Source organism: Myotis nattereri, assembly GCF_964212035.1.
Source record: "Myotis nattereri genome assembly, chromosome: 5".
Taxonomy (NCBI): Eukaryota; Metazoa; Chordata; class Mammalia; order Chiroptera; family Vespertilionidae; genus Myotis; species Myotis nattereri.
Window position 1 is genome coordinate 19,686,283 of NC_138080.1, and position 13,174 is coordinate 19,699,456.

Here is a 13,174-nt window from a genome sequence, read left to right on the forward strand (position 1 = left end):
CAGGCTGCCATTTGAGGAGCCAGGGACAGTGGGAAGAACTTGGGGCTGAAAATCGGGAGGAGCTGAAACGTTCGGGGGGATGGTGCCTTTCGGAGCTCCCTGGACAGACTGGAGTTGGGAGTGGCTAGGATGTCCCACTGCAGAATGGCTGTCAGACCCAAGTCACTGGGACTTCACTGTGTGATCAGGGATGGATGTGGCCTCTTCAAGCCTCCTTACGTCCAAAGGCTTGGAGCCTGAATGGGCCCCACCCAGAGCTGGGGGAGCCAGTGTGAGGAAGGGGCTCTGTGGAGGGACATGAAAGAGAAATGGGTTCACTGGAGGCAGGAGATCAGCCTGTGCGAAGGCACAGAGGTGTGGGAAGGCAGAGTCTGGTGTCTGGGGAGCAGAGCAAGGAGGGACCTAGAGGCAGGAGTGGGCAGCTGAGGAGCCTACACCCAAAGATCTGGGTGGAGAATGACCGTGGGACCCCCACTATGGAGAGCATGATGCAAAGGGGAACCAGGCCGAGGAGGCGAGGGTGCGGTGCTGCCTGCTCCTGCTCTGCCCCACCCCAGGGCTTTGAAGCTGATGTCCCGACAGCTTCTCAGTCACTAACAGTTAGCAATGCCCCCTGCCTGCCATGGTCAGACCACCCCTGGGCCCGGGATTCCTAGCGGTCAGAGCGCTTCCAGGGACTCGGCACCTCTGCACAAACAAACCATCACGTTGCATTTCCTGAGCACCTGCCCTACGACCACCAGCATCCAACCCGGACGGAGCCCATGGTATGAACACCGCCCAGCATGGGAAGCAAACCCCTCGGCCCCATGACACAACGGGGTGGCCCGCCCTGGAACCTGGTGCTGGGCAGCCCAAGCCCAAGCAATCTGCCCTCCATGAGGATAATCTGGGGCACGCACCCCCCCCAGCTCCATGGCCCAACCTCTCACCACCCTCTAATACCACAGCCCCCACCCAGGGCTGGTGGAGGGAGCAGCAGCCTTCCCCTGGGTCCTGGGCCCAGTGTTCAGGACCTCAAACCTGCCTGGAGCCTGAATGCCCCTACGTTCCTCTGCACTCCGTGTGCCTTCTCTTGGAGCCAGGGGCTCGTGAGACCAGGCCGCCTGGGCTGTCTCCACAGTGCCACCCTGCTTGTCACATGTCCTGGGTGTGGGATCCACCACAGCTCTGTCCTTGGTGGTGTGGACTGTCTTTCAGGGGCGTCCTGATCCTCGGGGACACTTGGCAGGTCAAGCGGAAGGGTGGGTCCAGGCAGGTCTTGGCTCTGAGCAAGAAGCTGCAGCAAGCCCACAAGAGGGTCCAGCTGGTCCTGGGCCTCTTGGCTCCTCTTGGTGACGATGGAACAACTCTGTGCCTCCATCCTCTGAGGCCGAGGCACGTGGAGCAAAGACTCAAGATCAAGTAGGAAAGATCCTTTTATTGGGGTGGACACTGAGCACGCACCAGTCCATGATAAAATGACTTAAGAGAATGATCCGAAAGGGTTGACTTCTTCCTGTGGCGTGCTCTCAGAGCAGGGTCCCGGCACGGCATAGATCCCGGCGGACCGGGCGTCAAGGCCAAGTCTTTAAGGCCGGACCAGGGGATGGAAGCGGGAAGAAGGGCCCCACCCCTGTCACCCAGCTGCAGCAGGGCTTATCGCTAGACACTCGAAGACACACTCTGGTTCTCCAGAGAAGGACTGGGGAGCAGGAGGAGGGGATCTGGGGTGGGGTGGAGTAATGAATAACAAGGTTGTTTTTCAAGAAGCATCTACCAACATCACACTACTGGGTCTGACATCCCCTTTAACCATCGCTCGGTACATTTTACAGCATAAATAAAGACTCAAGGAAAATAAATACATCGGCTCCTATGAGGTTGAAAGTGGTGTGCATGGCGGGGTGTGGGGAGGCGAACCAGTGGGGAGGGTGGGCAGGATGCTTACACACGGCAGGCGGGTGAGGAGCGGACAAGACAGGAGGCACCTATGGGGGAGCATCAGTCTTAAGTGTCCTCGTGCATGTCTGGGCTGTCGGTCCGTGCGACCTTGCGGGGAGGCGCTGAGCTCTCGCCCTCGAGGTCCACTTGCTCCTGGTCTCTCTTCTTGGCAGCGTTCTGGGGGGTGGGGAAGGAGAAGGGCTGTTGAGACTGCACTTAGGTGACTTCTCCAAATCCTGCTGCAGGGGTCACAGACATGGGCTTGGAGCAGGGCAGTCAACCCAGGGCCCTGGCTGGGCAGCCCCTTCCACCACCGGACCTGCCCCACTAAGCCACAGTCCCTGGAGCTCTGGGCCCGTAATGGGCACTGCAAGTAGTCACCATGGTTCACAATGACCACCTATGGCCCCAAACGCTCGGAGGAGCGATGCACTCTGCTGAAGCACAAAGGGCCCTTTGAGCCCTCGGAGGAGCCCAGGCCTTGCCACAGAAGAGGGAAGTGGTCCCCGTGTGGGAATCCCTGCTCTCCCCACTTTGGGGAGTTAAAGCCTGTGGGGCTGAGGAAGGGGCCAGTGTGGGCAAGGAGCTTGCGTTTTCTAAGCAGTTACTTCCTCATGGGGTCCCCCTTCCGTCTTTCCCAGAGCAGGCTGCTATCAGATGTTCAATGTTAGGCGAGAAAACAAACTGAGCTCGTTATAAAACAACATGTAGAGCTCTGGACGGTGTGGCTCAGTTGGTTGAGCATGATCCCAAGCACCGAGAGACTGCCGGTTCAATTCCTGGTCCGGGCACACGCCCAGGTTGCAGGCTTGATCCCCAATAGGGGGCATGCAGGAGGCAGCCGATAGATGTTCCTCTCTCTGTCAGGTCAATAAAAACATATTTAAAAACAACAACATGCACTGACCGGTTTGGCTCAGTGGATAGAGCGGCCTGGGGACTGTAGGGTCCCAGGTTCGATTCCAGTCAAGGGCATGGACCTTGGTTGCAGGCACATTCCCAGTAGGGAGTGTGTAGGAAGCAGCTGAATCGATGTTTCTCTTTCTTTCTTTCTTTTTTTAAAATATATTTTATTGATTTTTTTACAGAGAGGAAGGGAGAGAGATAGAGAGTTAGAAACATCGATGAGAGAGAGAAACATCGATCAGCTGCCTCCTGCACATCTCCCACTGGGGATGTGCCCGCAACCAAGGTACATGCCCTTGACCGGAATCGAACCTGGGACCTTTCAGTCCGCAGGCCGACGCTCTATCCACTGAGCCAAACCGGTTTTGGCCGATGTTTCTCTTTCATCGATGTTTCTAACTCTCTATCCCTCTCCATCTCCCTTCCTCTCTGTAAAAAATCAATAAAATATAGTTTAAAAACAAAAACAAAACAACAACAACATGTAGAGATTTTCAACAAAGGAGGAGAAAAACATCCTGCATGTTAAAAAGGCAGCCTCTTGGGGGGAGGAGAGATGACTTTCCATGGCAGCCACAACCTCTAGAATGGCCTGGATTTTAATCAGGTATTTTCTACCCCTAAACAAAGGTTCCAAATAATCACACTAGAATCATTCTGCCCCCAGGACTGTGCAGGCTGCAGGCTGTGGGAGCTGGGCCTGGGAGATGCTCGAACCTTGGAATGACTGGCCAAGCCCCTATCCATCCCTGAGCATGAGCTCTGTAACCTCTACGCAGCCATTCCCTCCTCTGAAACGCTGCTCCCTCTCCTGGATCGCCTATCAAACTCCTATTCAGCCCTCAAGACCCATCTCCCAGACCGATGTCCTTCCCCCACTCAAAGCCCCTGTGCTGGGCACTGTGTCTCCCCTGAGTCCCAGCACCGGAACTCCACGTGCCTTACCTTTTTGTCCCATTGCTGATGTAGGTAGCGCAAAAGGATGTTTGTTTTTTCTGTCACGATGACTGAGGAGGAAAGACAAAGTTGCAGGGAGAGGCTGCAGAGAGAGACTGCAAACGGCCCAGCCTCCCTCCTGGCCAGCACTGCCCCTCCCAGGACAGTGCTCCTCCCTCCTTGGCCTCCGCGGCCACCTCTGCCCTGAGTGGCCTTTCTGGCACTCAAGTCAGTACCCCAACCGAGGAGATTTCAGGAAGCCCAGGGTTTCCCCTCCTAAGCCCAGGGGCCCGAGCCAGCTGCTCTAGGGTCCCTCCTTCTCAGAAATGCAGAGTCCACTACTGCATTCGGGTTTCCACCCTGCAGTGGGAGGAGCTCTGGCTGCAGACTCACGCGTGTGTCTTCCCAGGCCAACCGGGAGCACAGATCTACATAGCTGAGCCCTAGTGACCACAGAAGCCAACCGGCTGGGTCCATGTGGATTCTTTTTCATGGTTAAAATAAAACACCATGGCCATGGTAACCTCCCACTCGGCAGGCTCCACACCCTTTCTGCAGGCCCTCCACCTGAACAACCCCTCCCCATGCTGCCCACCCCGGGTTGGGCTGGGTCCTTAACCCATAGTACTTGTTTTGGGGTGTCATGGAGCTGACCAGTGTCCCACAAGACACCTCCTGCACCACCCTCTATCCTCTCCTCTTAGTAGCCTGGATGAGCTAAGTCACACAGAGAACACTTACTCTGTTCAGATGGGTACTCGCGCGTGGGCAGGTAGACTGAGGGGCGTCGATTCTGAGGGAGGGTCCAGAAGAGGTGGGTTAGGAGTGCGGGTTGACTAGGGTCCCCTCACCCCTTGACTCGGACCCACCCTCCAACACAGACCAGAAGATGCACAAAGACCTTAGGTGAGGTCAGGCTTGAAGATCGGCCCTGTGCTAGCGCGACGCTGACTGGGGTGGTGCACGTTACCCCCAGCCCCTCTCCCCACAGCTCCCTGAACCTGCACTCACCGAGGCTTTACACACAGAGTCAGCATGAAATCGACTAAAATTGCTTTTGTTGTAGACTGGCAGTCCTTTCAAAAAATCTGCCTGAAAGACAGAAAAAACAGTAAGTGAGAAGCCCTGCAGGGGCCAGCCCCGGAGCACCTTCTGATCTGTTGTGCGTTTCCCGGAAGACAGGCTTGAGGGGGCCACCTGATGTGTGCACTGCTATAACCGGAGAAAAGCAACCGCCCCGGGGAAGTGCACATTCGACCTCAGAGTCCTTACAACAGAGCCGTACCCTGGCAAGGGGTGGGGAAACTGAGGCTCAGAGAGCACGGCCATCTGTGTAAAGTCATGCCCGAAGCAAGCAGCAGGTCGGGGTCAGACCAGGCCCATCCACCTGTAGGTCTGTCCTGTGTGCTTGTTGAATGTTACACTCCCGGCCTGTCTCCTTTACTCACCTTTAATAGACACCCAGAGGGGAATGGCTTGTCCACCCTCAGACACCCCATGGGCCAGCGTGACAATAAATGGGGTGGGGACCAGAAGCCTGGCTGAAGGGGACAGGAGGGCCAGGACACAGAACTGGGAACCCAGGATTCTGAACTGCGAGAAAACTCAGAAATCCAGCTTCAATATGTCAGCGTCAGGTTTTAGCATTGGCTGGACTTTCCCTAAAGCTCTGCGCAGCTTGGAGTCAGCTCAGGGGCTGCTCCTGGGGTACCCACACCTAATGGCTTCCCCACGAAGAGGGGAGGCCTCCCAGGGTGAGGGCCAGAGACAGAGAGCAGGCTGCTCCTCCCTGCCACCCGCTGCCGGGGGCAGAGACTCCGTGCCACGGTCTCAGGCCCACAAGGGGCTGGGGAGCCAGCAACAGAATTCATTCACTGCCCAACTCCGAAAAGTCCTTTGTCCCTGACACTCTGGGGTCAGCTGAGCAAGCAAGGGCGATGGCTCTGGAGCAGGAGCACCCTGACCCTGGGGGCAGGAGGGACGAGACGCAACCACAACATGGGCAAATAAAGGCCAATGAGGCATGTCCACCTCAGGAAACTGAGGCACGAGAGCAGGGGTGTGCGAGGGGAGGAATAAGGCCGAGAGCCGTGGCAGGGAGTGACTGCCCAGGAGAGCAACACTGTCACCGTGCCTGGGATGGGACGGCCTGGCCTGGGCCAGGAGCCTCCCCACCTGGAATCACTCTCACAGGATGAGGAAACTGAGGCAGCAAGGTCACATGGCACTCATCTGAGATCATGTGGCCCCAACGAGAAAATGAGGAAGGCGGTCTGAATCCAGGTTTGCCCAACCTCAGAAGCCAAGCTCCTGTCGTGTGACATGCCAGTAGCTCAGTTTTCCTGTCTGAAATCCAAGGGCTCAGAGCCCCAGAGGCTATAATAACCATCCCCTTGGGGGGGGGGGGGGTGTCCATCCCCATGCCTGAGCTAGATGCTGCACCCTTGGGGAGGCCGCTGTTCAGATCCGCCCCCACCATCTGGGGCCGGCAGGAGCAGGGGTCCTCACCTCTGGGGGAGCCCCAATGAGACCTTGCGTGGGACAAGCCTCCCTGGAGGTGGCTCTCTCATCTGGGTGACCTGCTCCTCCAAAGCCAGCTCAAAGCCCCTCAACCCTGCCTTCCCTTACCCAGGACCCCTGTCCCACCTCGGCCTGAGACTAGGGGGCCAGCTTCATGCAGCCAGACCAGGCTTTCTTCAGCTCCTACTGTGCGGCAGGCCTGCACCAGGGCAATGAGAGGGCGCGGCAGACCTGCTCTTGGCCTAGGAGGACCCAGTGCAGGGGACGCAGGTCTGGGCCAGAGCTGCACAGTGAAGGCAAACGGCCCTGAGGACAGGGTTCGGTGTGATGTGTGAGGCCTGAGACAGTGGCGAGCAGGTCTGCTGGTCTTCGAGGGGGAGGGGCGGGAGGGAGGGCGCCGAGCAGCAATGACACAGCACCGACACCTGACTCGTGAGGAGTGGTCCTGGTCCTGCCTCAGGCCTCCCACAGCTCGGGCTGGGCGTGGCCTCACTGGCCTCCTGCTGCACACCTTCAGCCCAGCCTGTGCCACCACCGGGCACACTCTCCTTTCTGCATGTGGGAAACAGCTGCCTAGCTCCACAAGCCCCTGCCTTCCCTCCGCACACGCCTCAGGGGCCTCTGCCAGAGCCACCTCCATGCCCCAAGGAGGCCGTCTGTCTACGTGCCCACCCCTTCCCTGGACTGGCACCCCCTATGGGCAGGGGCGAGGCAGGGCTAACTCCACCTGAGCCTGAGGGCTGACACGGGGCCAGCAAGAGCGGTGAGAGCCACGGAGCCTCGGCCGTGCATCCGCCCCGGCTGGGCTCCTCCGGGGCTGTGGGGCCTGGCAGCCTCTCCGGTGAACGGGGGTCACAGCAGGGCCCCCTCCCAGGCTCGTTCTGCGTCTCAGTGAGACAGCGAGGGAGAGAGCTGTGCACAGAGCTCCCTAGAAGCACCTGTTAGCATCGATGCACTTGTGCTGAATAAACGAATGAAGACAGGATTCTGCCTGCACTTCCTGCCAGCTTAGCGGGAAAACAAGGCCTCAGACACAGGGAGCAATCCTCACCTCAGCAGACACGTCCCCGCCACAGCCGGCCCGCGGCCTGATCACCTGTGTAGAGCCCCTCTGAGGAGCCCCACAGTAACCCAGCCAAGCAGCACGAGGCCACAGTCCCGGGCCCTGGAGCAGGCGATGCTCGCAGGGGGGGCTCCGAGCACGTGCAAAGGCACAAAGAATGCGGAAACAGGGCCAGTGAGGCCGGGCAGGGGCCTGGCTGCGGGGCTCATCTGGTTACAAAAGGAAGACCCTGGGGTGTTTCTCAAGGTAGCAAGTGTTACAATCTGACTTACATCTTCCAACCCTCCCTCCAGGTAAACTGCGATCTGCCTGGGGGCAGCATGGAGGCCAGGAGACCAGGGGGGAGGCTGGGCAGGCAACCAGGCAATGGGTGAGGGCAATGACCCAGGCTTGGGTACCCACACTCTGGGACCCCCCCATCTCCTGCCTGACCAGGAGTCTTCTCTCGGGCACCCCACCCCAACACCGCATCCCAAGAACGGTGATGTGTGGGCTGGGCCCTGGGGCTTTGACTTACCCAGACAAAAGCTTCCATCACCCCGTCAGCCCTGGGGAGGCCAGACAGTGGGGGGGGGGGGGGCTCGAGACCCAACTCTGAGGCTGGTCACCATCCCACTTTACAAGCTGGGGACCCCAGCCCCGCCCCAAAGAACCAGCATCCCCAAGTCCAGGACGAGCAGCTGGCCCAAAGGGGCTTTTAAACTCCCAGCTTCCGGGCGGCAGCATCCCCACTTCAAAAGGAGAAGCCGGGGAGGAGGCCACCCGCCCCGAGTCGCACAGCTCATCTGCCTGCTCACGGTCCTAGGCCCTTTATGATGTCAGTTCCCTCAAGTGTCCCAACCCGGTGAGGTCTGGGCTACTGCTATTCACATTCACCGGGAAAGGGTCTGGGATGCGAGAGATGAAGCTGCTCCCCCTGAAGCGCAGGTCGGGGGGCCCTGAACGGCGGCGGTGGGGTCAGGGCTCTGGGGAGCAGAACAGCCTGCGATGTCGCACTTCCTTTGGCGACAAAGCCCCGCATGTCACGATGTCCAGCCCCCTCCCCCGCCCGGATGCCCAGACCGGCCCCCCACGCCCCAAGGCCCGGCGCGCAGAGGACTGGGGTCCTCTAGGCCAGGGCTGGGGACCTCAGGGGACCCCAACCCCACCCCGGGCGATTTCAGAGAAACCGGGACCCGGAAATGAATGAGGTGCCCGGGCCTAGAATCCTAGGTAGGGTCGGGGTCGGGGTCCGAGAAGCCAGGGAGGGGTCAGCAGGAAGCGCTCAGCAGGACCCAGGGGTCGAAGGCCATAGGTCAGAGAGAGGGGCGGGGCGGGGCCGGGCCAGAAGGGCCTGGCAGGGAGGTGGGGGATTCGGGGATTATTGGAGGGGGGTGGGCTCGCGGCGCCATTTTGTCGAGCGAAGGGGTAGCACGGGCCTGGCGGCCGCCCTTACCATCTTCTGCTTCCTCTGTCGCCGCCTCAGCTACTGCCTCAGCCGCCACCGCCGCCACCACAGCCGCCTTCTTAGCCGCCGCCGCACAGTAACTTCCAGCCACGCTACAGCCTGCCCTGATGGCGGCGTCGCCCTCCCGTCATTGGTCCGTCCTCTAGCCCCGCCCCAGGATATACGGTCTCCGCGCGTTCACATTGGCCAGATACGGAGAAGTCACGGACGCATTGGTCGCCACTCCTCTCTTCGTGGTCAAGTTCGGTTGAAGGAGCAAAACCCCGCCCGGGACTGGGAAGCGATAGGGCAATAAAATCCGGAAGTGGGCGGGGGCCGCGCCCCCGAAGCCTCTTGGGATTTGCAGTCCGCAACTCCAGGAGGTTCAACCAGCGTTTCCTCTTTCTGGTTTACTACGCTTTTTCATAAGGTTCTTATCGGGTTCCCACAGCAGCCCCGGAAGACGGGGGGACCACCATAACACCCCCAGCCTCCCCGGGGTCTCGGCACATCTAAACAGCTCCCGCACTAGTTCTTTGAAAGTCTTTGAACTCACAAATCAGACTCTCTGTTCAAACACTTCCCATGGCTCCCCAGCCCCCCAAGGATCCAGTCCCACCTCCTGGGCTCCAAATTTTGAGCCCCTCCAGCCTCCCTTGTCCACCCTTTATCCTGACCCTGTCCACTCCCCTCTCCCTTTGGGTCCTTTCTAGACCCTGCTACCTCCGCCAGGTATCTGTCCGACTGCATTTTTCTTTTTCTAATATAGTTTATTGATTTTTTTACAGAGAAGAAGGGAGAGGGACAGAGTCAGAAACATCTATCAGCTGCCTCCTGCATGCCCCCTACTGTGAATGTGCCCGAAACCAAGGTACATGCCCTTGATCGGAATCGAACCTGGGACCCCTCAGTCCGCAGGCCGATTCTCCATCCACTGAGCCAAACCGGTTAGGACCCGACTGCATTTTTCCCAAAGCCAAGTCAGGCGCCTTCTCTGGGCTCCCATAGCCCTGACTTTGCTGTGTCCAGACTGGCTGGGTACAAATCAAGCCCCAACCACCCACCCCTCAAGTGACAGCCTGGTGAAGACAGGACCCAAAACATAGGAAAGACGGAGTAAGTTACTGAGTGGAAGCTACTAAGTGTTACTCTAAGAACACAGCAAAAAAAATACCTTCTTTTATAGGAGCCAAATGAGCCTCAGAGGGCTAAGGTCTTGCTGAGGGTCATGTGGCACATTCCCAAGGGGCAGGTGGAGGATTCAAACCCTTCCCTCTTCCCCACAAGCGCTCTCAGACCTGTGAAAGTCATGACATATGTGAGACAAGTGACAATTTAGACATTTAATGACATTAAGGAATTACTTTTTCTAAGTGTGAGAAATTTTGTGATTGTGTTTCAAAGGGTCCTTATCTTGGAGAAATGCATTCTTAAATATTTCCATAAGAAATAACACCATGCCTGAGATTTGCTTTAAACACACACACACAGGAGGGAGCAGGATGGACTGCAGGTGGTCAGAAATGGGTGGGCACACGACGGGGTTCACGTACTCTGCCGTGGACTATTGCCATAGGTTGGATTCTGACTTCCTATTCCCCTTTCCGGTCCAACCCCAGACTTCTGCCCTGGGCCAACCCCACAATCGGAGGAGCACTCATGTCTGAGTCATCCAACCTCCGCACAAAAACAGCGGCAGGAGCGGTCTGAAGCGAAGGAGATGCTTTAATGGGGGAGGGGGGTGTCTCATAGGCAGCGAGGTGCTCAATGGCTCAGCGATTTTCGGCCCTTGAGCATGCGGCGAAGAATGACCTGGACGCCGGCCGGTGTGCTCAAGCGCTTGATCCAGCCGTGCTTGTGCTTGCGTTTGATGTTGCTCGGCTGGTACTCGTTCCCGCGTGCCTTGCCCCGGCTCGGCTGCGTGGCGGGGAGCCCCCAAGCGTCCGGCAGCCGCAGCAAGGTCTGGGGCTGGAGCCACCTGCAAGGGCAGAGAGACAGCGAGAACGGTCAGAGGGGGCGCTGTGTGCCTTTGGCTTGGCGCTCAACCTCTCTAAGCCTGGGCTCCCGACCCGTGCAGGGACTGAGCCTAAAAATGCAAAAGGCGCTCAGGAACTGCGCAAGGCACCGGCAAGTCGTGTGCTCGGTAACCAGCCGGCCACAGCCCCCGATCCCGGCCTAATCCCCCGGAGGACTCACCTGACATCCAGGAGAGCCCTACTGACGGGACACCACGGGCGACTCAGGGATCTACCCAAGAGCGCCATGTCTACTCTCGGATCACGCGGCCCGTCCGCGTCAGCTATTCCGAAATCCACAGGCTCCGCAGCCGCGGAGCGGAGACTTCTGGGAAATGTAGTTTCTCTCTAACCTCATCGCCGCGGAGGCCTCCGAGGTTGTAGTTCTACTTCCTGCGTGCCCAAGGCGTGAGCGGCCGCACCCGCAGGTGTGTGTAGTCGGTGTGACGACCAGTAGGAGCTGGCGAGCGGCACTTCCTGGGCTTGCGCGTTATGTCCCGCGATCTGCTGGGAGTTGTAGTTCCTCCCGTCCCCTGGCCGAGGGCGCCCGGGGTGGCGGTGGCACAGCTGGTGACAGCTGCAGGAAGTGGCTAGTTGAACCTCCCACGCCCATCGGGAGCCCGGCAGATGGTACACAGTTGGCTGGCAGCTTTCCTCTGGTCGCAGCCAAGTCTCCGCCCCTTGGCGGTAAGCCCAGGAGGCCTGAGTTCGAGTTGGCTGGAGTCCGAGGGGTGATCCCTGCTCCTCTCCGCGATCCAGTTTCCAGTCAGTGGCAAGCTTGTCCTTGGCGGTGCCCCCATTGGAGCGCTAGAACTTTAAAAAAAATGTTTTTAATCCTCACCTGAGGAGATATATAGATGTACGTATAGATAATGATGAGAGAGGGCGGGAGGGAGGGAGAGGGAGAGGGAGAGGGAGAGGGAGAGAGAGAGAGAGAGAGAGAGAGAGAGAGAGAGAGAGAGAGAGAGAGAAAACATCAATGGGTTGTCTGCTGGAAGTGCCCTGACCAGGGGTCGAACCGAAACCTTTAGGTGCACAGGACAACACTCTAATCAACGGAGCCACCAGGCCAGGGTTAGAAGGATTTTTCAAATACTCAGATCTGTGTCTCAGTGGTTGAGTGTGGACCTCTGAACCAGGAGGTCAAGGTTTGATTCCCGGTCAGGGCACATGCTGGGGTTGCAGACTTCATCCCCAGTGTGGGGCATGCAGGAGGCAGCCGATCAATGATTCTCTCTCATCGTTGATGTTTCTATCTCTCCCTCCCTCTCCCTTCCTCAGGGAAAATATTCAGCTCCTCTGGCAGGCATGTGAACACCCCCTAACTTTCAGCCATGCCCTCCCCTGCCTGGTACTCCCCTATTCATCTTTATTTAAAAAAAAAAAAAAAACAGAAACAAAAAACCCTTTCTCTGATACTGTCTCCCTAAATGCTACTCCTCTCTGGCCCAAATCTGCCCCCAGGTACCTCTCCCCACTTCCAGAAGCCTGGGGCCCCTCAAGGGCCAGGCTCGGGGGCTGAGTCCCTGCGGCACCCAAGCATCTCCCAGCTTGGGGAGGGAGTGTGTGTTTGCTGCAAGAATATTATTCCAGAAGCGCTCTAAGTGGGCGGGAGTGGGTGGCTGGACCTAATCCAGCTTGGGCAGCAAATTTTAGGAGTTGGGGACGGACAAGGAATGGTTAACCCCTTGTCCTCTGAAGCCCATCTCACCCGCATTGTCATTGAGCAAACCACTACAATACTACACCAGTACAATAATGCCCATCAAGTATCGAGCGCTTACCGTGCTGTTTTACCTGCACAGAGAACGCACGAGGAGATTAATTGCATAGATAAATAAGTGGAATCTCAGGGAAGCAACCAGCCCGGGGTCATATAACTGCAAAGGGCAGAGGGTGGCTTTGGACCCTGGGCTCTCTGACTCCAGCTGGGACTACAGAGTCCCTGGTTAAACTGGCCGATCTGGAGAACTCCGACTCCCTAATTCCCAGAGCGCCAAGACTTCTGTGTAAAGGTTTAAGGAATACATTTCCAGGACTTGGAATCATACAAGCGTGGATTCGAATCGCATCCCTGCCCACCCGCCTCCACTAGTCTTGTGACCTTGTGCCTCAGTTTCCCCACCTGAAATTGTCAAGATCTGGACGTCTCTACAGGGAAAGGTCAGCACAGAGAGAGGACCCGGGGCTGCGTTGGGGGGGGACCGGGCAGTTCGGAGGCAGGGGCTGGCCGAGGGGATCCTATTCGCAGCGAGGGGGCTCCGGGTCCCGCCTCCTTGAGCTCCTCAAGCACCAACTTGCGACCGACCCCTCCTGGGCCCAGGGCCAGGCCCAATACCTCCTCCCACCTCTGCAAGCCCCGCAAGCGGGCTGGGCAGTGGCAGC

The 13,174-nt window shown here is 58.2% G+C and overlaps 2 protein-coding genes across 2 annotated transcripts; both read right to left on the reverse strand.

Moving 5' to 3' along the window:
• Nucleotides 1-1,402: 1,402 nt before the first annotated feature.
• On the reverse strand, nt 1,403-9,060 carry DDA1 (DET1 and DDB1 associated 1). The gene is made up of 5 exons (XM_081092452.1): nt 8,784-9,060; nt 4,777-4,857; nt 4,507-4,558; nt 3,775-3,836; nt 1,403-2,100 (listed from the first exon to the last, which is right to left on the reverse strand). Exons 1-5 carry the CDS (start codon nt 8,784-8,786, stop codon nt 1,990-1,992), a joined length of 309 nt encoding a protein of 102 aa, XP_080948578.1. The 5' UTR covers nt 8,787-9,060; the 3' UTR covers nt 1,403-1,989.
• Nucleotides 9,061-10,481: 1,421 nt separating this feature from the next.
• Nucleotides 10,482-13,141, reverse strand: MRPL34 (mitochondrial ribosomal protein L34). Its single transcript, XM_081092453.1, has 3 exons — nt 12,915-13,141; nt 10,971-11,602; nt 10,482-10,752 (listed from the first exon to the last, which is right to left on the reverse strand). The coding sequence occupies exons 2-3, from the start codon at nt 11,036-11,038 to the stop codon at nt 10,539-10,541; spliced, it is 282 nt and encodes a 93-aa protein (XP_080948579.1). The 5' UTR covers nt 11,039-11,602; nt 12,915-13,141; the 3' UTR covers nt 10,482-10,538.
• Between the last annotated feature and the right edge of the window lie 33 nt (nt 13,142-13,174).